General features: G+C 57.3%; 1 protein-coding gene across 9 annotated transcripts; it reads right to left on the reverse strand.

Annotated features, from left to right (window-relative positions):
* Positions 1-5,576: 5,576 nt before the first annotated feature.
* Positions 5,577-27,786, reverse strand: ALS2CL (ALS2 C-terminal like). 9 transcript variants are annotated; one of them, XM_027522509.1, is made up of 26 exons: positions 27,709-27,786; positions 23,223-23,347; positions 22,275-22,473; positions 21,880-21,945; positions 21,259-21,424; positions 20,627-20,758; positions 19,809-19,928; positions 18,874-18,932; positions 18,664-18,730; positions 18,021-18,217; positions 16,949-17,014; positions 16,419-16,517; positions 16,169-16,330; positions 15,137-15,248; positions 13,766-13,843; positions 12,766-12,896; positions 11,435-11,608; positions 11,186-11,282; positions 10,900-11,057; positions 10,280-10,348; positions 9,170-9,343; positions 7,945-7,987; positions 7,110-7,171; positions 6,855-7,004; positions 6,466-6,562; positions 5,577-6,050 (listed from the first exon to the last, which is right to left on the reverse strand). In XM_027522509.1, the coding sequence occupies exons 2-26, from the start codon at positions 23,323-23,325 to the stop codon at positions 5,970-5,972; spliced, it is 2,862 nt and encodes a 953-aa protein (XP_027378310.1). In that variant the 5' UTR covers positions 23,326-23,347; positions 27,709-27,786; the 3' UTR covers positions 5,577-5,969. The 9 variants fall into 9 exon arrangements, 8 of the variants coding, with proteins under 8 accessions (XP_027378310.1, XP_027378308.1, XP_027378309.1 ...); XM_027522507.1 differs by having other exon boundaries at positions 23,196-23,347; XM_027522508.1 differs by lacking the exon at positions 27,709-27,786 and adding an exon at positions 26,653-26,746 and having other exon boundaries at positions 23,196-23,347.
* Between the last annotated feature and the right edge of the window lie 183 nt (positions 27,787-27,969).

Raw genomic sequence — 27,969 nt, forward strand, 5'->3', positions numbered from 1 at the left:
GAGAGAGAACTGGAGGGTATGTGGTTTGCTATCTGTCCTGAGTGAGTCAGGTCTACTGAACATTAGTGACTAAAGTGAAAGACTGAAGAGATTTTGGGGTCCAAAGCCCCAACTTTGGAGAGGCCCTAAATGATGACAGGGCTGTTTATAAGCTGAAGATGTCATAAGCAAGGAGGGAACAGAATCGTAGTTTCCTGGGAGCCTGGGAATCCTATGGGATCTGGGCCACCCAGGGGTCAGTTACAGGACAACAAGATTAGAGAGACACAGAAGTGCATCAGACGGAAGAAATTCCTGCAATTCAGAGCCAGTCAGCATAAGAGATAGAGACGGGAGAGGCGGAGTCTGCCCTGAGCTCACACTGCCCACCATCTGGAGGGACAGGAACATTCAGGATGTGAGGGAGTTGGAGGGAGTCTCTGCATTACCCCAGGGTGGGGAGGATGAAACCTCAAGTTACAGTAACAGAGAATTACAGAAGCAGTGTGTGTGCTTTTTATTGCCATGAGAGCAAATGATCATAAATTTGGTGGCTTTAAAACAACACAAATGCACTCTCTTTCATTTCTGTAGGTAAGAAGTCTGACACGGCTTTCCCTGGGCTGTGTTCCTTCCTGGAAGCTCCAGGACAGAATCCATTTCTTTGCCTTTTCCAGCTTCTAGAGGCTCTTACACTCTTGTGCATATCCCGGGTCATTCCTCCGTGGTCGTTATCTCCTTTTGATACTCTCCCATCTCCCTCTTCAACTTTTAAGGACCCTTGTGATTAGATTGGACCCACCCAGAAAATCCAGGACCAGCTTCCCTTCACAAGGTCCTCAACTTAATCACATCGACAAAAGCATGTGACAGATTCACAGCTTCAGGGATTAGGTAACAGACATCTTCTGAGGACAATTTCTCTGTCTACCACACATTGAAAAGGAAGAAGAAGAAAAAAAAAAAAAAAAAAAGAATCCTCAAACTTCTATCCATCATACAGTGGAGAAGTTGTATTTCTGAGGCAGAAGCCATCAGTGTATGTGGGATCTGTAACTCCAGTCAGAAGGCTGCCTTAACAGGGAAAATACCCACACTCCACGAGGCCATGGCCCCACCTCTTCCTGATCAGATCTCTGACGGCTCCTCTCCAGGCAAGGCCAGGGCTCCAGCCTGTCCTTTTTAGGGTACAAAAATGCAGCTTCCACCAACACCAACCCTACCATGTCCTTGAAACTAATCTGTGTTGTTTCCTGTGAAGGACAGTTCACACAGCCAGGAAACAGAGGTTTTAGGATGAGAACCACTTCTTACTGGGAGGGATGACGCTGTTGGGGAAAGGCCATGGTTAGGACAGTGACATGGGGGCAACTGCCCAATAGAAGCCCTCCAGGCTCCCCGGCCCAGTCACATGGTGGCAGTAGAGAAGTTTAGAAGACAAGGGTGGATGAGGAAGGAGCTCACTGCACATCAACGGAAGAGCTGTGGACGCAGAAGTGCTTAGAGAAAGCAACCCGCAGGCTGCACAGGCTGCCTCCCGCTCAGGCCGGTTTGTCCTAAGAGACTTTCTGATGACGAGTGTGGGGGACTGAGAATTACGCAGCCTGGAGCCTGGGGCAGTAGGAAGCTGACACTCCACGAAGAGGACGCCTGGCGTTTTGATTGGCAGTTGCCTGACAGTTGTGGCTCAGCCTATCCCATTTGAGGCCCGTTACTGGCTTGACACTGGGCATTGGTGAACAGTGAGGGACTAGCTCCCCTTGTGTGGTTCTTCCCTGGCATGTCTGTCATGGAATAAAATGAGCCCTGCCCAGCAAGCCCCTATTATTAAGTGAAAACAGTACGTCCAAGAAAGGAGTAAACCAGCTATCAACGGACTCTCCCACCTGCGTGGAAGTGTGGCCTTGCGATGTGGGGTCTTCAGTATACCACTGTCCTGGAGGATGCCTGGGAAAGAGCTAAAGCATGTAGGGGGAAAACGAAAAAACAAAAAAACTCTGCCCATGAACAGAGATGCAGACTGGAGCTTGTCCTGTAAGACACCCCCTGAACACACCTTGTTATATGTTCAGCAACTTGCAGCCAGTAGCCAACAGCCGTCAGTTGTGGCACCTGACCACTGAACAACCTGGATACAGTCCCAACCCCTTAGGGACAAACTGTGGTGGCAGACTGCTCAGGATTCACATGCTCTGTTCACAACCCACGGAAAAGGACCCTTTGGCAATGAACATCATGGAACCAATGATCAGTTCTGCGTCACACAGGTAAAGACCGCAGCCACCTGCACATACCATCGCCCAGACTCTGGAGACCCCTTACCCTTGCCCCAGGGGTACCACTGGGTGTCAACTACCGTGATCCCCTTTCTGGGTACCACACAACAATTCCCACTTGCAGAACAGACGCAGGACGTGCCATTTGACAACTCCTAAACGTGCTGTTGCATATCTGAACTCCCTGAACACATCCAGTCCGACAGTGATCCCTCCCTCGTGGTCACGAGTGCCAACATCTGGCATTAATGTGGTATTTCATGCCCAGTATCACCCACAGACAATAGAAGCCATGAAAAGATGAAGTGGACTCTTTTTTAAAAACGGGGGACATCATAAGTGGACCCTAATTGAGGCAATTTTCCAGAAATGTACCACCATTTAAGTACACTATTTAATTAGGATGGAGGATGAGAAAAGGCCCACCCTGCCTGCAAGAGACCCCAGCCACACAATGAGACTTCTCCCACCTCCATTTTCCCCTCCTGTGCCCACCTGCAGGAACCCAGGCCACAGGGTCTGTGGGAGGCCGAGCAGAGCTGGGGACCAGGCAGTTTGGGGACATAATGAGCATAAGCATAAGGTGATAACTCCTAGGGTGGTCCTGCCAGCATGGCCAGCATGATCTGAGATGCCATGTATAATCTCCTAGGGATGAATCCATCCGGAGTAAGAAACGGCGAGGATTTTTTAAAGGGTTAAAACTCCCGTGCTTCAGGGACAGGTCATACAGATACTGACCATGGGGCCATGAAAGGACAGCTGTTCTGCTGGTGGGAGGAGACCTCGGACGCTCTGGAGGTCAAAGGTGTTGCGGGGAGGGGGGAGGGGGTACGGCATTTAGTGACTTGGCTGTCACCTGCAGGACCCCTGGCCCAGCCCGTCATCTCAGAATGCCTTGACAACCTCATCCCAGACCACTGTCATGCCTTCCGATCTGAGTCCTGGACACCCCCTCTTGGGACACTCTGAACTGAGGACTGACTGGGAAGGCAGAATGGCTTCCACCAAATGACAAAACGGTATTTCCTAGATGCTGATATGAACTCCCTTAGCTTCACCTTATTACGGCTGGTGCCCTGTGGTTACTCTCTACTGTCAAAACAAAAACAAACCCCTCTTGTGTGCCTCTTGCAGAACTGAACTGGTTGCTGGCTCTGTCACCGCCAGCCCCCACCTGGTCCTGCTGGTGGGACCACCTCCCACTCTCCTGGTTTCTTACCCACCCACCTTGGACCTGAGCCGGGGAGGCCTCCGCCAGGGGCACTTACTCAGAACTCAGGTCCAGCTCCCCCTTCTCTGTACTAGCAAGCAGAGGAAGCAATGTCCCTGGTGAACTGGGGGGAAGCAGGCACCCGCCTGTCATACACCAGTAACGTGACGGAGCAGGGGAACGGACACTAGAGAGGGCTGGGGAGCAGGGAGGCTTTTGCCTTGGGACACGGGGCTTCGTGGGATCGGGGCCTGTGAATATGGCACAGACTGGGACCCAGTGGGACCAGAGGAGGACATTTCTAGGGGAGAGAACAGGGGCAGGAGCTGGAGAGCAGGGAGGGCAGCAGACAGGTTTGACTGTCGAAGGGAAGTAGTCAAGGGTGGGGCGGGGGGCAGGGGGAAGCAGGGTTTGAGAGCTTGCATGAGAGACTGCCTGCAGGGCCAGGGCAAAGGTGGGTCTGCAGAGTCAGGGCTGCAGTGAAAAGTGGGGGGTTGGGTTGTGTGACTCGGACACATCTGCTCACTGAGAGGCCATTTACTAACTCTCAAGTGTCTCTGTCTTTCTCATCCCCAAGTCCAGGCCCCTGAAGGCCAGTGTGGCCCTTTGGAGACTGTCAGAACCCCATCAATGGGAAGCATCTCCCCTGGCCTCTCTCCTCTCCAGCCCTGGAGAGTCTTGATTGAGACAGACTGTGAAGAATTCTACCACTTCCTAGCGATTGTTGCTGAAAGCAGAATCCTCATTCTGGAGAGGAGATGGGGACCAGAAAGACGGGGGCAGAGGCTGCTTTTCACATCAACTGGATCACTCGAGGTGCTAGAGTCCCTGGTTTCCAACCAGACTCAGAGTGGACACCAGTGCTCTTACCGCAGCCAAAGGGCTCCAGCAGCGGCTGGGAGACACTATCACTGAGGGTGGACACGCCTGCCCACAGGCCATCTCCATCAACCTCCCCAGGGGACTTACACGGCAGGTGGTCACCTGGCTCCAGGCGTCTTGTCTGTAAATGAAGCACTGACCTTAGCCGTCAATCTGCTGTCTAATCTGAAGGCCCCTTCTGGCTCTGCAGTTGTGCGGAAAGGGTCTGACAGCAGAGCTGCCCCGGGAATCTCCCGAAGCCCTGTCAGGAGGCCCCAATTCAGTAGGTGTGGGCGAGGCCCAGCCAGAGGATGGGTGAAAGGGCCCTGGTGAATCTGAACTGTGGTGAGTGGGCACCGATGCTGACAAAGCCAGGGAGTGTGCGGGGAGTGAGGCTGCAGCATCGCACCACCTCAGGGCTGCCCTCAGGCAAGGCTGCTGTCACTCGTTAAAGGACAAGAACCAGCTGACAACTGCTGGAGAGCTACCACAGTCCTGGGGGAGGGGCATGCCCACGGCATCCTGGGGATCCCTATTCTTCACCAGTTCAATCCTCTTCCAGGGACCTCTGTGAGGACACCACGGGCATGTCTGGCAAAAACCAGAGCCCAAAACCGTTCTCCATTCCAGCTGTTCATGTGGTGGAACCAGTCAGGGAAGCTCAGCTTTGCCCCTTCTTCTGGAGGCACCTGCAGCCCTCTGCTCAATGCTCCCTAGTATCTCTGAGGGTCCTTGGATTGGCCCCCTGAATCCTTGGGCACAGTCCCCCCGGAACCCTTGGGCCCCTCCTGTCCTTCCTGCTTGCAGGTCCAGAGGTCAATTCCCTTGGCACCTGCTGACAGTGAGGCAAGCAAGGTGAGTTTCTTTCCCCTCTCCCTCCAGCCTGCTCCAGCATGGCCACTGTATGTGGACTGCAGTTCAGAGACCCCCAAGCCCACTCCCTCAATGTCATACCCAATGAGGGGAGGGCCTCACCAGAGGCCACCTAGCAGGGTGGAGCTGGAACAGTTCCTACCCTGAGGCCTAGAGAGGCCCGCACCGCCCTGGGGCAGAGCTGGGAAAGAAGCAGGTCAACAGAAGATGACTCATGGGAAAAAAAAAAAAAACCCAATAAAGGAAGCGATCACTAGCAGTTTGGAGCCTCTGACCAGGACAGGAGAAATGGAATGACACCCCCCACGACACAGGAACTTCACTTACAGCCCAACAGACCAAAGTCAGACTTACGGAAGAATGCCAGAAGTCAGCAAGATGGATGGAAGGCTCTTTACAGATCCCCTAGTCCACCATTTTACAGATGGCAACACTGAGGCCCAGAGCAGCTCAGGCATGTGAAGGCAAGGCTCAGGCAAGGAGAAGTCAGGGTCTCTTTGCCTCAGAGTCAAGGAGGTCATCCAAGACTGGCTGGAGGGTGGTGGGGGACAGACCACCAGCTCCAGGGCCACACCCGTCACCCTCACCCCAGTCAGGACTCCAGCAGCATCTCCCTGGAGAAACTGGACCTCATCTCCTCAAAGAGCCAGAGTCACCTCCAGGGCCCATCCTGCCTTCTGCCCCCTGGGCCAGGCCGGGCCAGGCCCGGGCCGCGGGCATTCCACAGCGGCCCTCTCAGCGCTGCGGTGTGTCCAGGAGAAGCCGAGCTACCATGGCTCCCTGGAGCTCCAGCGGCTGGGCAGGCGATGTAGCCTCATGTCCTCCTTCTGGATGTGCTCGTAGCAGGACTGGCAGGAGAGAGGCGAGGCTGGAGCCAGCTGGCCTGCCAGCCCCCAGCCGCGTGCAGAGGCTTTAGGGCCTAACACGGGTGCACCCGCTCCCAGGTCTGGACCACTGTGTCTCCAATCAGCCCTCAGCCACAGTCTGCAAGGAAAGGGGTCCTTCCCTCTCCTCCTGTGCTCAGGGACGCCGCCTGGAATACACTCAGCCCTGGGAGCCGAGGGCCGGGATGTGCTCTGCCCACTTTCCCCCACTCAGCCCCTTTTAACGAGGGCTAGAGCAGGGGCTCTGTGAGGACCCCTCCCACGGAGACACACACTAGCTGTGAATTTGAGCACATCCCCGTGATGGTGTCTGGGGCAAAAGGGGTCTGCCCCAGAGGCCAGGGCATTCCTGCCTTGGCCAACAGCTTCCATCCCTCACCTCCAGGGCCGTGAGCAGGAAGTCATACAGGCCTCCTGTGTGGAGAGGGTCCATCATGTCACGGATCAGGTGGATCTCGGCTCCCAGGTGCTGGATTCTGGAGCACCGCCGCCGCCACCACAAGAGGGAGAAGGGGACCCATCAGGACAGGTGCCCAGCAGCTGGGAAGGAGCCCTGGTCTGGGTGGCTAGACACCTGGGCTGTGGTCCCCGCTGTGAGTGGTACCCATGGGACCCTGGGTGGGCCTTTCTGGGCCTCAGCTTCCCCATCTGTCCCAAGAAAGGCTTTGCCCATAGACGGTAGTGTTCAAAGGCTTTGCAGTATGTCTTGGTTGGGGGCAGGCAGGGTGGGAAGGGAGGCTCCTGGGCCCACCCCCAGCTGGGGCTCACTGGGCACGAGACACCACGTAGATGAGCAGCGGCAGCAGGTCGTCCATGGGCAGCTTGTGCTCCCGGCCCAGCACCCGCGACACGGTGGCCTCGATTTCCCCGTATGTCCGCTCCAGCACCTCCAGCTTCTCCCGGGGGTCCACCGTGGTGCTGCAGCAGGGTAACTGGCTCCAGATCAAGGCCCTCGGGTTCAGTCCCAAACAGGGTCCCCACACTCCTGCCTCCCACGCCCCTCTCCCCAGGCTGCGGACTCACATCATCTTCTGCAGGCACTCCGTGGCCGACAGGAAGCACTTGTCTCTGACCAGGGAGTATCTCTGTGTGGTCGGGGGAGGGGGTTAGATGAGGCCTCCCCTTCCCAGGGCTGGAGCTGGTCCCCAGGCTCCTCACCACCCACCCCTTCCTCATCACTGGCTTCAGCACCAGAGGGCTGAGCGACCCAGGGCAAGTCGCAGTTCCACTGTAAGCGTCAGTTTACTTGACTGTAAAGTGGGGTAAACAGTCTCCAGGAGGTGGGAGGATCAAGGTGGATAGAGGAGAACCGTAACAGCCAATGGTCACTGGGTGCTGCCCAGTTCTAAGTGCCTTGGTCAACAGCTGCTGAATCCCAGGGCTTGTTGAAACACAAATTCCAAGTTCCCTCCCTGAGTTTCTGGCTCAGTACGTTTGGTGTGGGTCCAAGAATTGGCCTTTCTAAATAGTTCCCAGCAACGCTGATGCTGCCAATCCAGCAAGCACACTGAACACCAGTGCCTCCTCTGTTCTGGCCTGCCCCTCCTCCCGCAACAATCGCATGAGGCAGTACTAGTACTGCAGCAGTAGGTACTTCCACAGATGGGGAAACTGAGGGACAGAGATCAAATATTCCACCCACAGCCATACAGCCAGTAAAAGGGGTGGAGCCTTGGCTTGAGGCTGGTCACTGTGGCTGCACACTCACCCACATGGAAAACCAGAACACTGCAGAAAGCTTGCCGTCTTCTCCCTCACCCACCTCTGCGGCCTGAGACCGTGACTACGAGGGTAACCCGGGGCCCAGCTGAGGCTCAGGCCTCCCTCTCCTGGGCAGGTAACCGGCTCACCCTCTCACCTGATTGGTCGTCAGTGTGAGGTCCTTGAGGGGCCACAAGTGCCTGAAATAAGACGGGAGATGGGAGGCTTTGCCCTCTGAGTCAGAGGGCAAATTCCCTGCATCCCCGTGTCCCCCAGGAGGGCTGAGCACGGGAAAGAGGCTGGGGATGCACAATGCCATCTGGGAGGACTTGTGTGGAGCCCAGGCTATAGGAGGCCAGGAGGGATTCCCTGAGAGGGCAGCCCTCCATGCAGCCCCAAAACACAGTGAGCAGAGAGAGGGACGGTGCTGCAGGCCAGGGGACCCTCCTGCACAAAGTCCTGGGGGTCCATCCAGAGAGCTCAGCTGTGGAGACTGCTCCAGGGGCTCGGTGAGCTGGCACAGGCTGTCGAGAAGTAGGGATGCCATTCAAGGGAAGTAGAGCCAATGAAGCAGGGAGGCCAGCATGGAGGAGGTGGCACTGAGGCGGCAGAGGAAAACCCTTGGGAAGCTGTGGACAACCAGGTCTCTGGGCTGATGACTGGTCAGATGCAGGAAACATTCACCACAACAGAAAGGGGAACAAGGGTTTTGGGGGAAGGGAGGATAGGAAGCACCATTACCTTGAGAAAAGGGGGACCAGGTTTGGGAGGCAGGAGTGCCTTCATACCCTCAACACTCAGATCGAAAGGGCATGGAGGATAAAGGATGTTCTGATTACTGAGGGTAGAAGGGAGGCCCTGACCTGCTTCCAGAACAGTCCTCAGTTTCCCCCTTGAGGATCATCTCTCTCCCACTCTCAGTCCAAGAGCTGGGAGCAGGTGATATTACCCCAGCCCCAGCAGTAGATACTGAGGTCAGCCTGGCCAATCTAGGCCACAGCCAGCATTCAGGGGCACATTCAAGAACCTAGCCATGCCAGGGAGGAACTTTAGAGGCTCTGCTAGAGCTGTTGAGAAGGAGACTCCAACTCCTTGTGGGGACTGAGCTGAGAGAGTATAAACCTCAAGTGACTGGTTCTGTTTGTCACCACACGGGGAAACCAGAGACACACCAATAGAGAGAGGGGTCACTTCCTTTTTCATGCAGCTGAACACCTAGATCCAGCCATACCTGAATCTAGCCGTCCTGGCCACACCCTAGAACTTCATGGGTACATAAGCCAATTAACCTCTTCCCTTTTTCTCTGAAGACTACTGGAGTTGAGTTTGCATCCTCTGCTACATAAGAACTCTGGCCAAGGTGGCATGGTGGGGAGGCTTACTTCTGCACGTCCAGGAACTCAAGCAGCCTAGCGTCAGGGAAGAGGCTCAGGTGGGTGATGCCCTGGCTGTAGAGGCTGTCCTCTCTCTCATGAAGCAGCAGGTAGAGGGTGAAGAGCTCCGAGTAGAAGCTGGGCAGCATGAGAGGGAGCACCAAGCTGTGCACCCGCAGGTCCCTGAGTGAGAGCCACCAGGACAGCTCAGGGTCAGCAGGGCGCGTGTGGGGGTCTACCTGGGCTGCCCCCAAGAGCCCACAGAAATCTGCATTCCACCTCAGCATGCCTGCCTGCAGCCTCCCCCATCCCTGAGAAAACCCTTCCCAGCCCCGTTCTCAGTCATCGCACAATCAACTGCCATCTGTGACCACCTCATGCTCTCATTCAGCTTTGAGAACCAACATGGCAAGTGAGGTTGGGTTTTGATCCGCACTTGACTGAAAGCAAAACCCAGCCCTGATAGACGAGCGACCTGCAGCAAAGCTGTCAGCAGTCACTCCGGGCTAGTCCAGTTCGGCCTCCTAGCTTTCTGTGCTTGCCAGGACTCAGGGGGAAGTTCTCCCTAGGTCAGTAGACCCTAAGGTCTAACCCTGTTTCCCATGCCTCCTGCAATGCAGTAACAGAAATCCCCCTCCCCCTCTGATCAGGAGCCCTGGGCCTGGGATCTGAAGGCAAGTTGTGAGGTTTGGTCTCGGGGGCACTGGGCCGAGAGATTTAATGACCCACTTAATTCCTGCTCTGTGTGACCTCAGGCTCAGCCTCTGCCGGGCTGTTTCCCCATCTATGTACAGGAAGAAGGAGGTGCCTGAGGGAGCGGCTCACCCTCCAGGCACCTAAGAAATGAAGCTGGGATAATATGTTCAGAACAAAGGTGCATTTGATGCATTGTGACAGTGTCCCTTTCCAGGCTGCTCAAGGAACAGAGATCACAGGTCTTTATGATTCCTGAATGGTCAATATAAACAGAGTGTGGTCAACAGCATGAATCCCCAACATTTCCTCAGAAACACCTCTCTTCCCTGAGGGAAGTCCCAGGAGCAAGGTACAAGGATCCCCTGGACCTGAGCCTGGCTGCACCAGTGGAGAAGACCCCATAGACTTCCTGGGGGCAGTCACCTTGTCTCTGCATCTTCGTCCTCCTCTGGGGCCTGGCCCTTGCGCTGTAAGGCAACCTGCAGCAGGCCCCTGTGAACCAAAGAGAGGGGCGGTGTGGCTGCCATCTTCCACAGAACGCGTCCCCAAGGCCAGGCAGGTGGGTTCCGCTCCCAGAACCATGAAGCATGAGGCTAGCAGAGCCCAGCTGCCAAACCTCAGCAGTGAGGGGGATGGGAGTACAGGAGGTCCACGTGAGTGTCCTGGAACCCGGACAGAACGAACTACAGCATTGAAGGTTTCAGTTTATAATGTTTGATGGGGTCACAGCTCAGCCAGGACAGGACAGGAGATGGGGTGTGAGTCCAGGTCAGGATCAGCCTGCAGTGGGGTTAGAGCCAGCCCAGAGCCTGGCGGGGGCTTGGACTCTGGCAGCAATCAGGCCTTGTTATCACCTCCCCACTGTCTCACCCATATGCTCACCAGCGGCACACTAAACAACCCATCCTCTGTTTCTCTCAATCCAGACCCAAGGCAGAGGCACCATTCCTACCCCGCGCAGAGGCAGAGCTGAGGCTAGAAAGGGCAGAGCCCCCCGCCCTGGGGACAGGGCAGTGGTTGTCCCCAAGTGCCACCGAGCTCACCTGTAGGCAGCCCAGAGCTCCTGGGCGTGCTGCTTCACCTCCTCCTGCGCCAGCCCCTGTAGGTGCTTGTTGGCCCCGATACCTGCGTATGTGGCCTGGAAGGTCAGCATCAGCGTCCGGAGCAGCTTCCCCAGGGGATGCAGAGAGTTGCTCAGAGCCTGGGCAGAGGCGATGGCCACAAAGAGATGCTCAGCACCAGGGCAAGACCCTGCTTCTCAGACAGGAGCACCGCGGCCTCTCAGCAAGGCCTGTCCCCTGCAGTCAGCACCCTCCCCTGCAGCCTCACCTTCCTGAGGCACTGCTGCAGGGCCTCAGGCTCCCGGTGCTGCAGCAGCTCCTCCAGGAGGTCCTCCATCCTGCCCGCCTGGTCCTCGGGGCAGGTCCTGGGGCACCACACACAACGTCTCACCCATGCCCGGGCCCGCCCCCTCCAGAAAGCCTTCTTCCCCCTCCCCCACCCACCCAGAGCCCACTGCCCCCAGCCCTGGGTCTGGACACCCCGTGGGCACACACACCCCACACGCCTGGGCCTCACCTCTCACAGCACAGGTACTCCTGCGACTTGCGCAGCTCCCTTGAGCTCTGCACGTGGAAGCCCAGCAGGGCCTCCCGCAGGTCCCCAGGGCAGCCGGCACGAACAAAGTCCCGGAAGGCGCCATAGACACCCTGCCAGCGGCTCTCCACGGGGAAGACGCCCTGACCCAGCTGCCTGCGATGGAGGTGGTGGGAAACGTGGACAGGGAGGGAGCCGTGTAGGACCCTGTCCAGCCCTTGGAAAGGTGGGGATATCCAGCCTGGCCAGAGTTAGGGCCCGGTGGGGTGGATGGACTGGGGTACGCAGAGGGGTCTGACCTCCAAGACTCCAGGAGGAGAAACAGGAGGCAGAGAAGGGTCAGAGAGAATCTACTCCACGGTAGAGAAAAGAGACAGGGGCACACAGAGCCCTGGAAAGGAAACAGAAAGATCTGGAGAGCTGGAGGCCAAGTCCAGAGACTGGGGTCTTGGCCTGAGAGGTGAGGGCCCAAAGCCCAGGGTTCCCCGACTCTCCCTCCTCCCACACCTGGTTCCTTCCTGAGCTTGATCCTGTCTCGGTCGCTAGGCCCAGGGGTCTGGCTGTGTGCGTGTCTGGTGAGCACTGCCCTCCCCTGTCACACTGACAGATATCCCTACACCTGCACCTAACCCGGGCTCATGCCCCTAGGGTTTGCCATCCACTTCTAGCTCCTGCTGTCAGAGAAAAAGAAACATGCTGGGATGATGTGTCAGGTAAATCAACTTCTGAAATGCTGGCTGGCACCATTAGAACCACCAACCACATCTCAACAGACAATACAAGAGTCACCACTTGAACACCTATTTTCCCAAGGAAGAACTCTGTCCCCAGAAGGAAGAAGTCTATCCACTTCTCAAATACCCCATGATAAGGAGTGTGAATCCACTTCCAAGTTTCCCTTTTCACCCTGGCTGCCAGGGAATTCAGAGTCAGGCTAATGCTCAATTATACTGCCTATCTGCACCTCCTTTTCTTTTAAGCTCAACTCATACTTTAGTTGTCTATTTTATTCTCATTTGCTTAACTATCTTGTACTTTCCTAGAAAAAAAAAACAGAGTCTAAGCAAAGGCTATACACAGCATTTTTCTTCAGTTCTGTGGCATGTGGAGTTATCACCACATGGCCCTTGATTCCCAGAGTCTCTGATAAGGGTTGTGTGACCTGAGCTTTCTGAACTCTCCAAAGAGCTAAGAGGAGGTACAGAAAAGCCCTTCTAACGAGACCTGAGTCTTTGGGGTAGAAACACGGGCACCCACAAGCACAACCCCCAGAAAGGCTCCAGAATGCACAGGCCAGGTGGTCAGGCTCTCACCTCTTGCAGGTACTGCTTGGATCTGGAGGGAGGGCAGCTGTGTCCAGCACACCCTGGGTATGCAGTCCTCTCCCTGACACGCTGCCAAAAGAGCCCTCCAGGGTGAAGCCATTGGGGAAGGTGACCTTGCCCTGGAAGCCGGGAGAGGAATGCAGGGATGTCTGTCCATTTGTCTGTTCAGCTGCCCTTCTACCCAATCATGACAGGCCTCATGCCCATCATCCTGGGCCACAAAGGCTGGAAACGGACGGGCGGCCTTCCCACCATCCATTCAATCTGCCCCACCCCAAGGGGCTCCTTCACCCTTGCAGGAGCTCTGACTGAGACCTGTGCCCACCACCAAGGGACTTGTCTCTGAGGTAGAAGATGGCAAGGGAATCACAGTAGGGACTCAGAGGTCAGAGTAGGGGGACCACCACAGAGGCTGGGAGCGGGGAATAAGTCCAGAAGTAGGCAGTGGCCTTAGGGAAGGCGTGAGGTATTAGTGGCCCCAAGAAGGGGCAATTCCTTGCTGCATGGGACTGTCCCATTCACGGACGGCATTCTTGGTCTCTATCCATTAGATGCCACCATACCCTCCAGTCATTACAAAGAGAAAACAGCCCCTACGTGTCCAAAGGCTCCAGGAGGGATATAACTGCCTACTCCTGGGTCAGCTCGGGCAGAAGCTTCCTGAAGGACAATGCCTTCAGGGGACCCCACTCAAGGCACTGATGGTACTAGTAGAGGTCCCTAACTCTGGAGCCAGCGGGAGAAACAAGAGACCACCAGACCCTCTGCACCTAAGGCAAGCCTGCCTATGCCCTCTTGACTCATACCCAATCAAACTGCACCTTCGTGGCAGAGAAAGGTCACTGCACATGCCCCCTAGATATAGTGGAGATGGGAGAGGCCCCCCCTACCTTCTCCACCCACCCTCAGTCCTGGGTCTAAGCAGGGAGATTATAGATTCTGGCCAAGGTCACAGCGCAGAGTGGAGAAGGGTCTCAGTGGCTCTCACCTTCCCCACGAGGGTCAGGTCCCTGGTAAAAGTGCCCTCGTATAAGGAATCATCATCAGAGAGAAGGATCCCTGGGCCCTAGAGAAGGAGTGGGGAGGGTAGGAGCAGTGGGTTAGGAAGGGCCAGAAGGCTGGGGGTAGGGAGAGGAGAAGGGTCCTGAGCCCTGGCACACCTCCTAGGACTGTGCCCAGGTGGGATGCCAGCCCTTGGACTGCACAAACACCATGCACCTCGATCCTGGGTTACTCTGACTGATACCCTCAGACCTGGCTTCTCCCCTCCAGCAGCCTCTCTCAGGAAGTTTTCTGGGGGACCCTTCCTTCCCACCTACAGCTCAGGAAGTGCTGGGCTTTTCCTGAACCATCTCTACTTTCCTGTCACTGATGCCAGGGGCAGCGGAGTTCATCAGGCTCCCTTGCGGCTCTGGTTGCCAGGAAGCTTCAGAGCCAAATGGGATACAATTTGTGTTCTTATTTTTAAATCTATTTTATGTGCCTATTCTTATCTTTTCTTCCTCCTTCAACTCCTTCCAGAACAAAGTGTAGCTAAACAAACAAGCCACAATATCAATAACAGCCATCAGGCCGAGCCATACTATATGCCAACCACCTGGCAGGGTGTGGGTGAGACAGAAGGTGGGGGTTGATATGCCCATGCTCAGGATACCTGGGCTTGAGACTCATTTCTGTCACTCAACAGAATGTGACACTAGGCAGGTTCTCTGACCTCTCTGAGCCTCACATTAGTCACTCATACACTAGGGACGACGACACGAACCCCAGGGCTACTGGGAGGATCCCACGAGACCACGCTGGGAGGCCTAGCCCAGAGCTAGGCACCAGGGTTTCCCTGGTGGCTCAGCTGGTAAGGAATCTGCCTGCAATGCAGCAGGAGACCTGGGTTCGATCCCTGGGTCAGGAAGATCCCCTGGAGAAGGGAATGGCAACCCACTCCAGTATTCTTGCCTGGAGAATTCCAGACAAGACAGAGGAGCCTGGCGGGCTATAGTCCGTGGGGTCACAAAAGAGTCAGACGTGACTGAGTGACTAACACTCCCATTTTCTTTTTTGCAGGCACCCAGTTAGTGGTCTATCAATGTGGGCAGAGGAGGCTGCTGGCATTCTCATTACCATTCACTTCATTACTGCTGTTCCAGTGAGTCATTATAATAGGTAGGTAACCTGAGCTGCTGAAGGGAAAACTGAGGCTGGGAGGGGCAGGGCTCAGCCAAGGCCAGGGTAGGCAGGTGGCAGAACTGGATTCTGGCCCAGGGTTGGGCTCGCTCTAGCACATCAGAACCCTGATTCCTGCCCCATCCACCCCTGACCAGCTTCAGTTCAGCTCAGGACACATGTGGGTCACCGTACTCACCACCATCTTGTCTGCCTGGAAGGTGCCCTGGTAGCAGACACCCGCCTGGGTGACCATGACCCCTGGGCCATGGCGCTGGTCAGCCTGCCACATGCCAATATAGCGCTCACCCCTGGGGGGTGGGGGGGAGAGAAGATGGCCGGAGTTGGATCAGAATTGTTCCCACGTACCTTCTGTGTGCTCTGCTGGCATGGGACCAGGGTGGGGGGGCAAGGGGCAGATAAGGAGCCAGGACATGAATTCACTCAAGTCAGACATGGGGAGGTGAGATTAGGACTGACAAGAGGAATAGAGGGTGGAGGAGAAAGGAAGCCTGCCTGGGGGAGGGCATCCTGGCAGGCTTCTTGGGAGAGGTGGCAGGAAGGACAGATGGAGTGAGATTGCCACTGTGACACATGCAAAGCCATGGCGGTATCAGTACATGTCAGATATGTGGGGACGTTCAGTGGTCTAGAGGGCTTCCCTGGTGGCTCCACTGGTAAAGAATCCGCCTGCTAATGCTTGATCCCAGGGTTGGGAAGATCCCCTGGAGAAGGGAATGGCTACCCATTCCAGTATTCTGGCCTGTCCATGGGGTCGCAGAGTCAGACACGACTGAGCGACTTTCACTTCACTTCACTTCAGTGGTCTAGAAGGCTGGGGGGTACACAGGTGTCATGGCACGGATGAGTTCAGAGGAGCAGGAAAGGCCTCGGATGCCAGGCCAAGGACACTGGGCTTTGTCTCAGCCCAGAGAACCTGGAAGGGCTGTGACCCTTTGAGGGGACCAGATCTTGGGGGCACAAACTCCTCTCTGACAGAGCGAAGGGCTGGAGTTGGGCGGGGGGGTGCATCTGCAGTCAAGGTCAGGGTCCCTCAACCTGAGCCTCAGCAGCAACTGAGGGCGTGGAGTGGAAGTGAGGGGCTTCAGAAAGACTCTGGGAGACAGACAGAATGGACCCACTGATGACAGGGAACCCACGCCTAGAGGCATTTGGTCTGTGAGGGTCCTCTCTCTCCTTAATCCTGCTGGGGGCGCTGCAGAGTGCTCACCTGTCGCTGTCCTCCTCGACACCGTAGCCACTCCGCTGGCCCCTCTCCCAGTGGCCTGTGTACCGCAGGGGCCGAGGGGCCTGTGGGGCACTCTCAAGGACCCCGAATCCATGGCGCAGGCCCTCCTGGAAGTAGCCCTTGTACACCTCGCTGGTGCTGTACCTGAGGAGGGTCACCAATGGCTGGCCCTGCCTCCCAGAGGACGTGCCCAGCCCACAAGGCTACCCCTCGTCAGATGAGGGTCACTTACTCACAGATGCCATAGCCGCACATGCTGCCTTCCCGCCAGTGGCACTTGTAACAGTCAAACTTATCTTCGGAGGCCTGGGGCACCAGGCGGATGCCAAAGCTGCCAGTGTGGGTGGGCAAGGAGGGTGGTCAGCACTGGGGCCACGGCCCTGCCCCAGACACCTGTCACACCCCCTCCATGCCCAGGAGTGTCCCTGCTTCCGAGGTGCCTTCGCAGACAACGAGGAGAATCTTATAGGCGATCAGGTCCCTCTTCTTCCTAAGGGCCCCTCAGGATACCCCACCTCCACCCCACCCCCATGACTCTGAGATTCATGGCCCTAGCCATGGCCCTTCTGGCCCTAGCCCACTCCCTCCATGACCTGCCCTCTCCTCAGAGCCTAGTTTCCCCTTTAGGACAATGAGTGGAGCTAGACCAGAAGGCCTCCAAGTTTCTGCTGGAGGTTTGGGAATTTAGGGTGGGGCCAGGCCGGTGACAGTGATGGGGGTGGGAACCCCCACCACGCAGCCCCATGTCAGCCCCAGCCTTACCCGTGCTCCAGGCCCTGGCAGAAATCCCCCACGTGATTCCGCCCATCTGGCCACTTCAGGGTTCCCCTGGAACACAGTCGAGGTCCACAGTCACAGGTCCATGGGTGTCAGGCCCACCAGACCATCCTTCAGCATACACAAGTCCCCCAGCCGGCCTCCACCATACACTCTCTCAGAGGCCTCGATTGCCCTTGGACTGGACTCTCTGCTCCCACTGGGGCTCTTCCCTAAGCTCTACGACCCTGTATGGGCTCTCAGCCCTTCCCTACTCCTGGCACAGCTGCCCCTGCAGCCTCACGGAGGGCACTCTACACGCAGCAGGGAAAGTTCTACCAGGTTGCCTTGTTCCCTTGACCAACAGGAATCTCAGAGATAACCTTCAAGTTCAAGCCAAGCACTAGGAGTCAGTGGGGTTTCTACCATCCTCATCTCCTCTTCTGACACAGCATTGCTTTTTCTGTGTTTTTGTTCACAGGCTTCCTGAAGCCCTTTCTGGAAGTAGGCAGGGTATCAGAAATGAGTGGAATGCTTGCCAGCAAAACCTTGGCAAGTCCCTTCTGCTTTCTGGGCCTTAGTTTCGCCAGCTGTGGCACAAATTAGGGCCACATTCTTCAAAAGCCTATCTGCCTGTAGAGTCGTATAGATCTGCAGTTGAGGCCAGGCTCCCCCTAGAACCTACCCTGAGGCCTGGAGAAAGTCAAGGTTTCTGCATCTACAAAGGGCATGCTAACACTCCCTCAGGCCATTCTTATAAGGGCCACCAGAAAACGCTACACAGACACTAGTTATTCTTTCACCCGCCTTGAGAACAGAACAGTAACTGTGGGCCCTGCAGTCTGGCCTCCTGATGCCTGTCCCGGGCTCCCCAGCCTCACCGACATCAAGACTATTTGGCACAAACCTATTATGGGCCAGTGCTGTTCAGGAGGACTTAAAAATTGACAGAATTGACCAGAAAGGGTAACAGCCTCTGGTTCATGCCCCGAGGCAATAAGGTCCATCCGGTCCTATGTGCTCCCCAGACTCCCAGGAGGACCCCTGCCTTGCTTGGCCCAGAGCCTCGGTCACTCACTTGCCATGGGGCCTGCCCCAGTACCACTCGCCCTCGTAGGTGGCCTGGCAGAAGCGGCCCTCTGCACGGAAGGTGTATGCTCCACAGCGGCAGGTGGGGGGTTCAGAAGACTCCAAGCCCGCTCCCAGCACCGGGAAGTCCTTCTTCCCACGCAAGGCCTGGCACACAGCCTGGGTAACCTTCCATTGCCAGACCACCTGGGGGAGGACAGGGGAAACACAGGACAGGTCACTGCTGCTGGAGGCAGCCCCTCCAGGAAGCCTCCTGGGGTGGCCCCAGGTACCACCCCCCCCCAACACCCCACTCTGTCACCTGGGGGAAGCTCCAACAGTTCCACACTGCTCCCTAGGGCCTCATCCAGATCTGAGATACTGACTTGCAGTTTGGGGCCTTCCCAGAGCGGCCAAACAAAACCATCAAGCAGGCCTCAACACTGGCTTCACAGAGAAAAATACCTGCTCTCTATGGCAGTCTTATGCCTGCGTCCAGGCAGACGCCTGATTCACTCTGGCCATGGCTCCAGAGGCTTGACATTCCCAAGGAGCCTCCAGGGCAGTATCCTTATGCCCTCCCCTTACCCTCCTGTCGCCTTCCCTTCCTCCCCCAATCCTCATCCCCGAGTTCACAGTCCACCCACACTCACCAGGCCCTGCGGGTCCTTGGAACAAAAGGAGAACTCTTCCTCGGGTGTGAGGAGGTGAAACGTGCACCTAGACAGATGGAGGTGATGAGTCAGCCCCAGTTCCATTCAGAAGGGAGCTGCGGGCGGGTCCCAGTCAGAGCCCTGGGGTGGGCAGGTTTCATGGGGTAGAGGGAGGGAAGGCCTGAGGTGTCACTGGAGAGGGGCGCTCACCTGTCCTGCCCAGGTTCTACCCACACCAGCTTCAGATCAAAGGTGTGGATGTTGTGGCCCTGAAAGAAGATGGGGCATAGGTGGGCAAGATGCTCACCTATTCTCTGGTTTGGCCTTGCTCCCAAGCACCAGCTCAGCACGCCCCTGGGTGTCCCCAGGTTGCTCGGTTCAGCATGCCCAGCGCTGAGTCCCCCACCACCCCTGCCTGTTCCCATCTCCGGGGCAGCCCCTCCACCTCCCTTCCCACCCAAGACCCAGGATCAGTCTCCCACAATCCCCCACGTCCTGCTCCATCAGGGCCACCAGAGTGGTCTTCCGGAAATGCAGCTTGGACCTTGTGAGCCCCTTCTGGAAACCTCCCTGAAGTTCCTACGGCCGAGCCTGACACCTGAGACCACACAGAACAGCCCCAGGTCATGTGCCCCCTCCTTTCTCCACTTGCCACAAACTCTCCTCAGCCTGAACCTTCCCTGTGCTGCTCCTTCTACCTGGAATGTCATCCCTGCTCTGAGAGCCAGACCAAACCTCCCTTCCTCTGGAACATCTTGTGTAGTGACCTCTCCCGCCTAGCAATAGCCACAGGAGGAAGTGGCCCCAGGCCCAGGCCTGAAGGGGAGAAGGAACGTGCCAGACATGGGCAAGGACAAGAGAGGGTCCCGCAGAGACAACAGGACGTGCCCAGATTCAGAGGTGAGAAAGGGCTCGGCGCCTTTTAGTGAGGGTCTTGTCAGTGTACCTGGAGCACAGAGGGGGCAGTCGGGGGTGGAGGAAAACTCAAACTGCATCAAAACCCCCAAACCAGGCTTCAGGAGACATAGGTTTGGATAGGCAAGTAGCACCCTTTCCATGCCTCAGCCCCCTCATCTCCCCCAGGCACTTGTCTCTTTCCTCCTTTTCTCAACCATTCCCAAGACCTCTGGCCAGCCCCAGCCCACCTGCAGCAGGACGAGGGCATCATCAAATAGCAGCACGCGCTCTGCCCGCAGTGGGGTGACTGTCACGGGGACGTCCTGGCTGTCTTGCAAGAGTCGGCGAGCGGGGGTGCAGAGTACATCCTGGTGAGGCAAGGAGGGAACTGCAGAGCTCAGGGACCCCCGTTCTTGACACTGCACCAGTCACCCCACTGCCTGCCTCGGCCCCAGGCACCTCCACCCACACTCTGAGCGTCTCCTGGAGGCCCCCAGGTCAGTGATGGGCACTGGGGCTCTGAGCTGGTGGTGCTTCATTCCTGGCTACTCCCAGCAAGACGTCACAACTTCTCCTGAAGCCCTGCTTTGTCCTCCTCCACCCCATCTCAGGCCATGGCCACGACCAAGCCCCCATCAACTCTCACCCAGGCTTCTACAATCCCTGCCTCTCTCTGGCAATTCTTATCCCCTTCATTTGTCCTCCTAATTCTCCTCTCTGGGCCCCAAGCCTGTCATGCCTCATCAGAACACAGGGGATTTTCCCCCTGTAGGGGCAGTGTAGGCAGTGGCTCGAGGGTGCAATCATTCAGTGACATCCCAGGAGAGAGGGTCGGTTCTGTGACCGCTCTTCCAGAGCCAGCAGCTCACATCCCAGCCCAGGAGGTGCTCAACAAATGCGTGAAGATGGCTGGACAGAGAAGTGTCACAGACACTTGCTTTAGCCACTGCCCCATTTGGGTGGGGAAACTGAAGCATGGAGAATGCAGCAGGCAGCTCGAGCCACCCAGGGGGCCCCCACTGGATGGGAGGGTCTTCTCAGAGCGCCCTTCAGGCGTGGAACTCACCCTCAGCCGGCTACTCAGAGTGGGCCAGAGGGCCTGCGTGGCCGTGGCCTGGTCCAGCTCCTGCCTCATGAAGGACTGCAAGTCCCCAAAGAGGCTGGCGGCGTGTATCACCAGCTCCCGGGTGGGGTGACACTGTGGGGGGACAGAGCCACCGGGGCGGGGGCTCGTCAGAACCTTCCCCCACTCTGGGATGACTGCCCCAGCCCTGCCCTGGCCCAGCTGGTCAGGAGTTTGTTCTTTTCTCCCTGCTGGCTCTTCCTCTGAGGAGAGGTCAGCAGAAGGATGCCTCCGGGGGATTCAGGACCATCTGATGATGCTCCACCTGGGCCTGGGCCATGTGTCCTCACACCCAGCACACGAGTCTACATCTGCTCTCTGGGTCTCCGCTGGCTCCGCCAGGGAAGGCCCATGTAACTCAGATACCCCAGGGCAAGGACATGGCCCTTCAAACCCCCAGAACAAGATGATGTCCCCAAGGCAGGCCAGATCCTTTTCAAACAAGGGGTTCCTGACGTAAGGGGTTCCCTGAGCCAGAGGCCCATTTCTCCCATCCGTCAGCTTCCTCACAGAGGCAGGTCTGGTAAGCATCGATACCGCCCTGGCCCCCTGCCCCCTGCACCCCTGCTACCTACCTCCCCGACGGTGTCCCCGAGGCTCAGCAGGAGGAGCACATACTGCTGCACGTGATGGGCGAGTGGCTGGCGGAGGGCCTGGAGCAGGGCCGTGCCCACCGAGCCCTCGGAGCTCAGGCCAGACAGGACTTGCCGCAGCGCCTTCCGCTGGCCCCGCCAGTACTCACTGAGTGGAGGGAGGGCCAGCGCCCCGTCACTCTCCCTTCCTCTGTTCCCGCACCCACCACCATTGCCTCCTTGCCCTGGCTAATCCCTCAGATCCCAGGACCAATCCCAGACCCCAAAGCTCTCTCCCATGAGAACAGTGGCTGAGGTTTGGGAGGAGCATCTCAGAGACTGAAGGGATCACTGATTACAGCAGCCCTCCCTGAGTAGGAATCAGGAATGCTCCCCTGCCCCAGGGTCACTCCTGCTAGTTGGTGTCTCTGGTTTCTGCTCACAGCCTCCCGAGGCTTCCCTGCCCCTCTTCCGGGGTGTGGATCAGCGTGGGGTTGCCAGAGCCAGGAGCGCTCAGGATGAATCCTGGGCTGTGACACTCACTGCTCTGGGGTCGTGGCTTCCCCACGTCCTCTCTCCCAGACACGCCCCTCTCAGAGGCCCACCGCGGTGCCCTGTGCTCACCTCCTCCTCTTCACTGCCTTCTGAAAGGCTTGCACTGCCACGCAGCATGTGTAGGACTCGATGTACCTGTAGGTAGCACCAGGGATACCCTGCAGGCCCCACCCTCAGGTCCAGACTCAAGGGCCTGCCCTTCTGGGGTTCCTAGATCCTACCCGCTGAGTGGCTACAGCCCTGAGGGCCTGGCTCTGGGCACTGCTGATCTTGAGTCCTCACTGACTCAACCGGACAATTCTAACTCAGTCTTTCTTCCCTGGGAGGTCACCAGGCTCAGATCTGGGGTGTCTGAGCCTGCCCCCAGGCTAACACCCAACCCCAGGGCCGAGTGCAAATCTTTGCCGAAGCCCTGAGCCAGGTGAGTCCCAGCGCCAGCCCCCAGCCCACCGGGGCTATCTTACTCCAGGTGGACCTGCAGGACGCGGTCTGCGCTCTGCAGCAGCAGCAGGGACTCCAGGCCGACAGCTTCGGGGCGGCGCAGCCTCTCCCGCAGCGAGTGCAGGCTTTCCTCCGTCACGTCCCACAGCTGCTGGGAGCTGCTGTGCAGCTGCTGCAGGAGCTGCAGGCACTCTCGGCCCCAGGGGTCTGAGGCCTCTGGACCTGGGGCAGGAGCACAAGCACCCCGTGAGGGGGAACAGGGCCGCTCCACCGTCCAGGGAGCACACACAGGCCCTGGCTGGTCACCCGAGGGGCAGTAGCCCCACGAGCCCTGGAGGTCCTTGGGACAGGACTGGAAGCCCACGTGCCCCCTGGAGCTCAGCAAGGGACGGGCAGGCTGCAGTAGTGGGTGGCACCCTTTTGGATTAAACAGGGGCACATTTCCACCTCCTCATTACATAGGGGCAGCACTGATGACCTACGGCCACTGAGTACACACATTCCCCGAGTTTCAGAACTTCCTCAGGTCCAGAATGTGCAGTGATCCCCTGCCATTTACAGACACGCCGACAGAGCTCCTGAGATGAAGGCACCTGCCTAAGGTCACTTCACAGACTGGGCATCCTGCCTTCCAGTCACGCCCTGGGTGACAGCAAGATGAGAATTTGGGCAGAGAATCCAGACCTGTGCCCTGGGAGAGATGGAATATTGTCTCCATGTACAGCAGACCTAGGTTAGAATGGGGTTCAGAGCCTAACTCCCCGGGGTCCCTTTGAGAAGGAAGCAGCCAACAGTTGGGCGTGAGAACCCTGGACTCATCGAAAGCCATCCACTTCAAATGCCACCGCTCCCATCTGCAGTTAGGGTTAGGGTTAGGGTTAGGGTTAGAAGATCCAACCAGGGAGGACTCCTGTCCCTAGGAGGATGGTTCCTGTGGCCCCCACCTTTTTCACTGGAGAGCCTCAACTCACCAGCCTCAAGAAGGGGCTGGAAGACAAGGCTGTTGATGCGGGCAAGGGTGGCTGAGAAAACCTCCTCCAGCCGCAGCAGGGCCGCCTCCTCTGGGCTGCACATGGCCAGGGTGCCAGACTCAGGCCTGTGGACAGAGCACAGATTAGAGCAGCTGTGGGAGCATGGTCAGTGCTCATCTCAGGCCAGATGCCCAAAAGCAAGGCCCAAGACCACCCCACCTCAGAACTGAGTAGGGAGCCCAGGTCACCCCAAAGGGGAGTTCTAAACAGACCAGTGACTCCTATTTATGCTCTACTTGGACCCAGTTGAGGGGAGCCTGAAGGAGTAGTAGAGAGGGCTCAGAATTGCCTAAAGAAACATCTATTTTTACCCAAAAGGCAGATGTTCCTTAAGCCCTCTGGCTTGTTCATTCCCCTGCTCAAACACCCACCATGGCTCCCAAGGGCTCAGAGTAACATCTAGTAGTGATCTGACCTAGCCCCCTCTCCACAGAGTCTCTGGAAACAAGGATATTGTCAGAAGGGCACAGCCTTTTTCTCAAGGTCATGACTCAGGACCCCCTGTCTTGCCTTATAAACAAGAAGAGGTCTGGGGGAAGTAGGGGACTGCCTGCTGGAGCATGAAGGATGAACAGGAAATAAAAGAGGCAGAGAGGACAAGGCATGCAGGTGAGGGAACCAAGAGCACAAAGGCTCGATAGCATGAAGACCCAGGCTTGGCAGGGGGCCCACCAAGAGCTGCCTAAGTGGCTGACAGAGGAGCCATGGAGGGGCTCAGAGTCGGGGACTGGTGATATTCAAAGTCAGACTTGGGGACACGGACTTGGTGACAGCTGCAGACGAGAAGATGCCAAGCAGTGAGAGGGTGAGATCAGTGTGGGCAGGAGCCAGCCCCTCCATGCTCCCCACCTGGCTGACCCTGCAGGACAGGTCCTACTCCATATGTGGGGGCTTTGGGGATGAGCAGGTCTTTGTACCTCCTGCTCTGGAGAGAGGGACCCACCAAGAAGGCAGGATCACCTGAGAAAGGAGCCTCCTGACTGGAGAGAGAGGAAGCAAAGGGCCTAGGTTCAAACCCACCGCCATAGCCAGGCTGCAGCCTCCAATCAGACACAGCCCTCTCCTACCAGACCTGGTAAACGAGGTCATCTGCCCAGATTTCATGACTATACATCTTAGGATTGAAAATTAAATACTCTTTTAACCCCAGACTCTCAGACTCAGCCTCTCTCCAACTCTGACATGCTGAGTTGGTTGACCCGGGGGGAACTAGAGACATAATTTGAGGCAATGCTGGCAGACCCAAAAGACCAAATGGGAAGGGGTCTCATCATCTCCCCCCTCCCAGCCCTAAAGACACTGAAGGGTATTCCAGGCCCCTGGAAGAGCCTATGATTCCCAGGGAATTGGCTCTGGGGCAACAAAGTGAGACAAGTGTCTCAGAACTCTGGCCATGGGCCCAGGCATTCCTGCCCCACCTTTCCTGCTGTTGTTTCAGGAGGGTGAGGCCTTGGGAGGGAGAGGCAGGAAGGAGAAATGACTGGACACCCAGCTGCAGCCTTCTTCTCTTTCTGCTGGCCCTGCAGCAGCCCCAGGCTGCTTTGGAGGACTAGGGGAAGGTTGCTCCAAATCAACTCAGACAGACCAAGCGACCCCAGCCTAGGAGTCAGAGGTGCAGCAAGTGTCACCTGGGCCCATCTGACTCTCACCCACATCTCCAGAAACTGGTGGAACGGAAAGATCCTTTGGAAGGTGACCTTTCCAACCTTAGCTGGCAGTCTGTCAGGGTCAGAGCTGACAGGTGAGGACACTGGCTAAAAGTGAAGGGGGGAAGGTGTGGTTAAAATAGCAGGTACAGACTAGAGACCAGATCAGGGTGAGCTGGGGACCTGCAGCACATAACTCACTGTTGGGAGGCCTTGAACATCAGATCCCAGATACTATTTGGGGCCCAGCCCAGCCAATGCCACATTCGAGATGCTCTTCTCCCCCTCAGGTTTCCTCCCCTTGCCACATGGGGCTGCCAGTTGCTACCCCAACCCTGGATGCGTGGCTCACACCTCAGCAGTTCCCACAGGCCCCTTCTGATCTCTGCCCAGTCTTGGCCATTTCCCAGCTTATCCAGAGCCTTGCTCATCTCTGGGCCTCAATCACCTTCTCTATGAAATGGAGAAGACTAAATTATAGCTTTTTACTCTGACTAAATCACAGCTTTTTTAGTCTACCCTAGAAAGGATAACAGAGAAGGCAATGGCACCCCACTCCAGTACTCTTGCCTGGAAAATCCCATGGATGGAGGAGCCTGGTAGGCTGCAGTCCATGGCGTCACTGAGAGTCAGACACGACTGAGCGACTTCACTTTCACTTTTCACTTCCATGCACTGGAGAAGGAAATGGCAACCCACTCCAGTGTTCTTGCCTGGAGAATCCTAGGGACGGGGGAGCCTGGTGGGCTGCCGTCCATGGGGTCGCACAGAATCGGACATGACTGAAGCGACTTAGCAGCAGCAGCAGCAGAAAGGATAAAGGAGCTTCCCTGGTGGCTCAGACAGTAAAGAATCTGCCTGCAATGCAGGAGACCCAGGTTCAGTCCCTTGGTTGGGAAGATCCCCTGGAGAAGGGAATGGCAACCCACTCCAGTATTCTTCCCTGGAGAATTCCATGGACAGAGGAGCCTGGCGGGCTACAGTCCACGGAGTTGCAAACAGTCACCAACCGAGTGACCAACCCTTTCAGAAAGGATAAACTGATGGAGGGGAGCTCTTCTGGGGACCTGTTTCTCACCTTCCCTTACCTTTCAGTGCAGCCTGGGGCCCCTGGAGCTGAGTCTTACAGACCCAGACTGGCAACACTATTCTGGGACCCTTCCAGGTCTGTGGCCCCAGAAGGATCTTCTACCTTTGAGTCACACTGCCCAAAGGAAAGGCCAGAGGCTAAGCATTGCTGGTGAGGTGGTGGGTGGGGAGAAAACTGCATTTGAGGCTAAAAACATCTGGTCTGGTAGTCCTGAGAGCCTCTGCTCCCAGGCTAGGAAGCTCCCAGGCTTCATCCCAAGGGCAATGAAATGTGAGGGCAGGACCCAGGCCAGGCATGAGTGTGCCTGAGTGTGTATGAGGAAGGAGAAAGAGGTGCTGAACCTAACACCACAGGCACCCAGCAGGAGTCTCCTCCCTCAAACAGCAGTCCCATCATCAAGCCACAGCCCGATGGTTAAGGGCATGGCCTTCTTACCCTCTCACTCCATCCAGTTCTAAGGTTCCTTAGGAGCCTGCACAGGAGGTACATATGGGGAAGCTGAGGCCCAGGAAGGAACGGGAGGGCCCAAAGACACTAACTATAGAGCACATACATGGCTCAGACCCAGGCCTCCAGCTCCCAGTCCCATGAAGCTCACTTGAGCTAGGCGGTTCAGAAAGGCTGGGCGACTCACCTCAGGGCACACAGCAAATACCTAGGCTCCCCAGGCAGCTTTCACGGTCACCATGGGGCAGGGTGAGGACAGACTGGCTAGCCTTGGCATGCCCAGGTGAGTCAGCTGCCGGTCCTTGCAGCTATCTAACCAGCAGCCAGACCTGCTAGCTCACTCTGGCTCGCTTGCTTGCTCGCTCGCTCGCTCGCTCTCTCTCTCTCTCTCTCTCTCTCTCTCTCTCTCTCTCTCTCTCTCGCATTCTTGGCCTCTCTCCACGCTGGGTCCCTTTCTCCCCTGCCTTCTCCAAGGCCTGGCCCCTCAGGCCCCTTGGCCACACCCTGTCTATGATTTCCTGGTCAGCAAGGAAGTGCTGCCTGCTGCGGAGGCTTTTTCCTGGGCTGCCTTGGAAGCCCCTTGATTATCCAGCAAGCTGGGGCGGTAGACAGAGAGAGGAGGGAGGAGCTGCCCTAGGGAGGGGGCGCTGAGCTGTCACAGCTGACAGGTTCCAGTCCCCACCTGGGCCTCTCCCCCAAACCCTTCCTCTGGGCCTCAGTGGCTCCAGGCACCTTGTCCTAGACCCCACCCCCCATTTTTTCACAGCCTTCCTTCCTCTCCCTGGCCAGGCACACGCAGTCACTGGAACTTCCCAAACATGGGATCTTGTTCCAGTCACCAGGCGTTTGCCCATGCCATTCTCCCTGTGGCAACACTAGACTGCGTCACCTCCTGGCACCAAGTTCCTCAAGCTGGGTGCTGCCCACGAGGTCGCCCAACAGCCCAGGCCAAGCCCCTGGGCACTGCCCTCTTGTCAGGCACGGGACCAGAGAGGCTGTCCCATGGTGACAGGGTGACCAAGGGGCAGGGAGGACGAAGCTGAACCCCGCTGGGAGGGAGGGGCCTTCGGACAAACTCTGACGGGCCCCGAGCGAGCGTGAGTGCCGCTGAGGACTGAGCAGTAGTGGAGGGGCGGCGCGCGGCGGCCCGAGGGGGCGCGGAGACGAAAGTCTCACCTGGAGCGAGGAGAGGGGACAGTAAAAGGGCTCTGCCCCAGACGCGCGACCTCCACCCCGCCCTTACCTGTGAGGCGCGGGAACCCACGCGGGGGAGCGCGCTGCGGTTGCTTGCTCGCGGACGCCCGCCCCTCGCCGGCCCCGCCCCCTCGCCGGCCCCGCCCCCTCGCCGGCCCCGCCCCCACTCCTTCCCGGCCCCGCTCCCGAAGGCAACTCCGCCTCTCCTGCCTCCGCCCGGCCTCTGGATGTTGCTCGTGGTCCAGGACAGGGATCGGCAGGGAGGAGGCGGGAAGTGGCGTCAGTCTGCCCCGCGCACGAGGCCTCTCCT

Source organism: Bos indicus x Bos taurus, chromosome 22 (genome assembly GCF_003369695.1).
Source record: "Bos indicus x Bos taurus breed Angus x Brahman F1 hybrid chromosome 22, Bos_hybrid_MaternalHap_v2.0, whole genome shotgun sequence".
NCBI classification, from domain to species: Eukaryota; Metazoa; Chordata; class Mammalia; order Artiodactyla; family Bovidae; genus Bos; species Bos indicus x Bos taurus.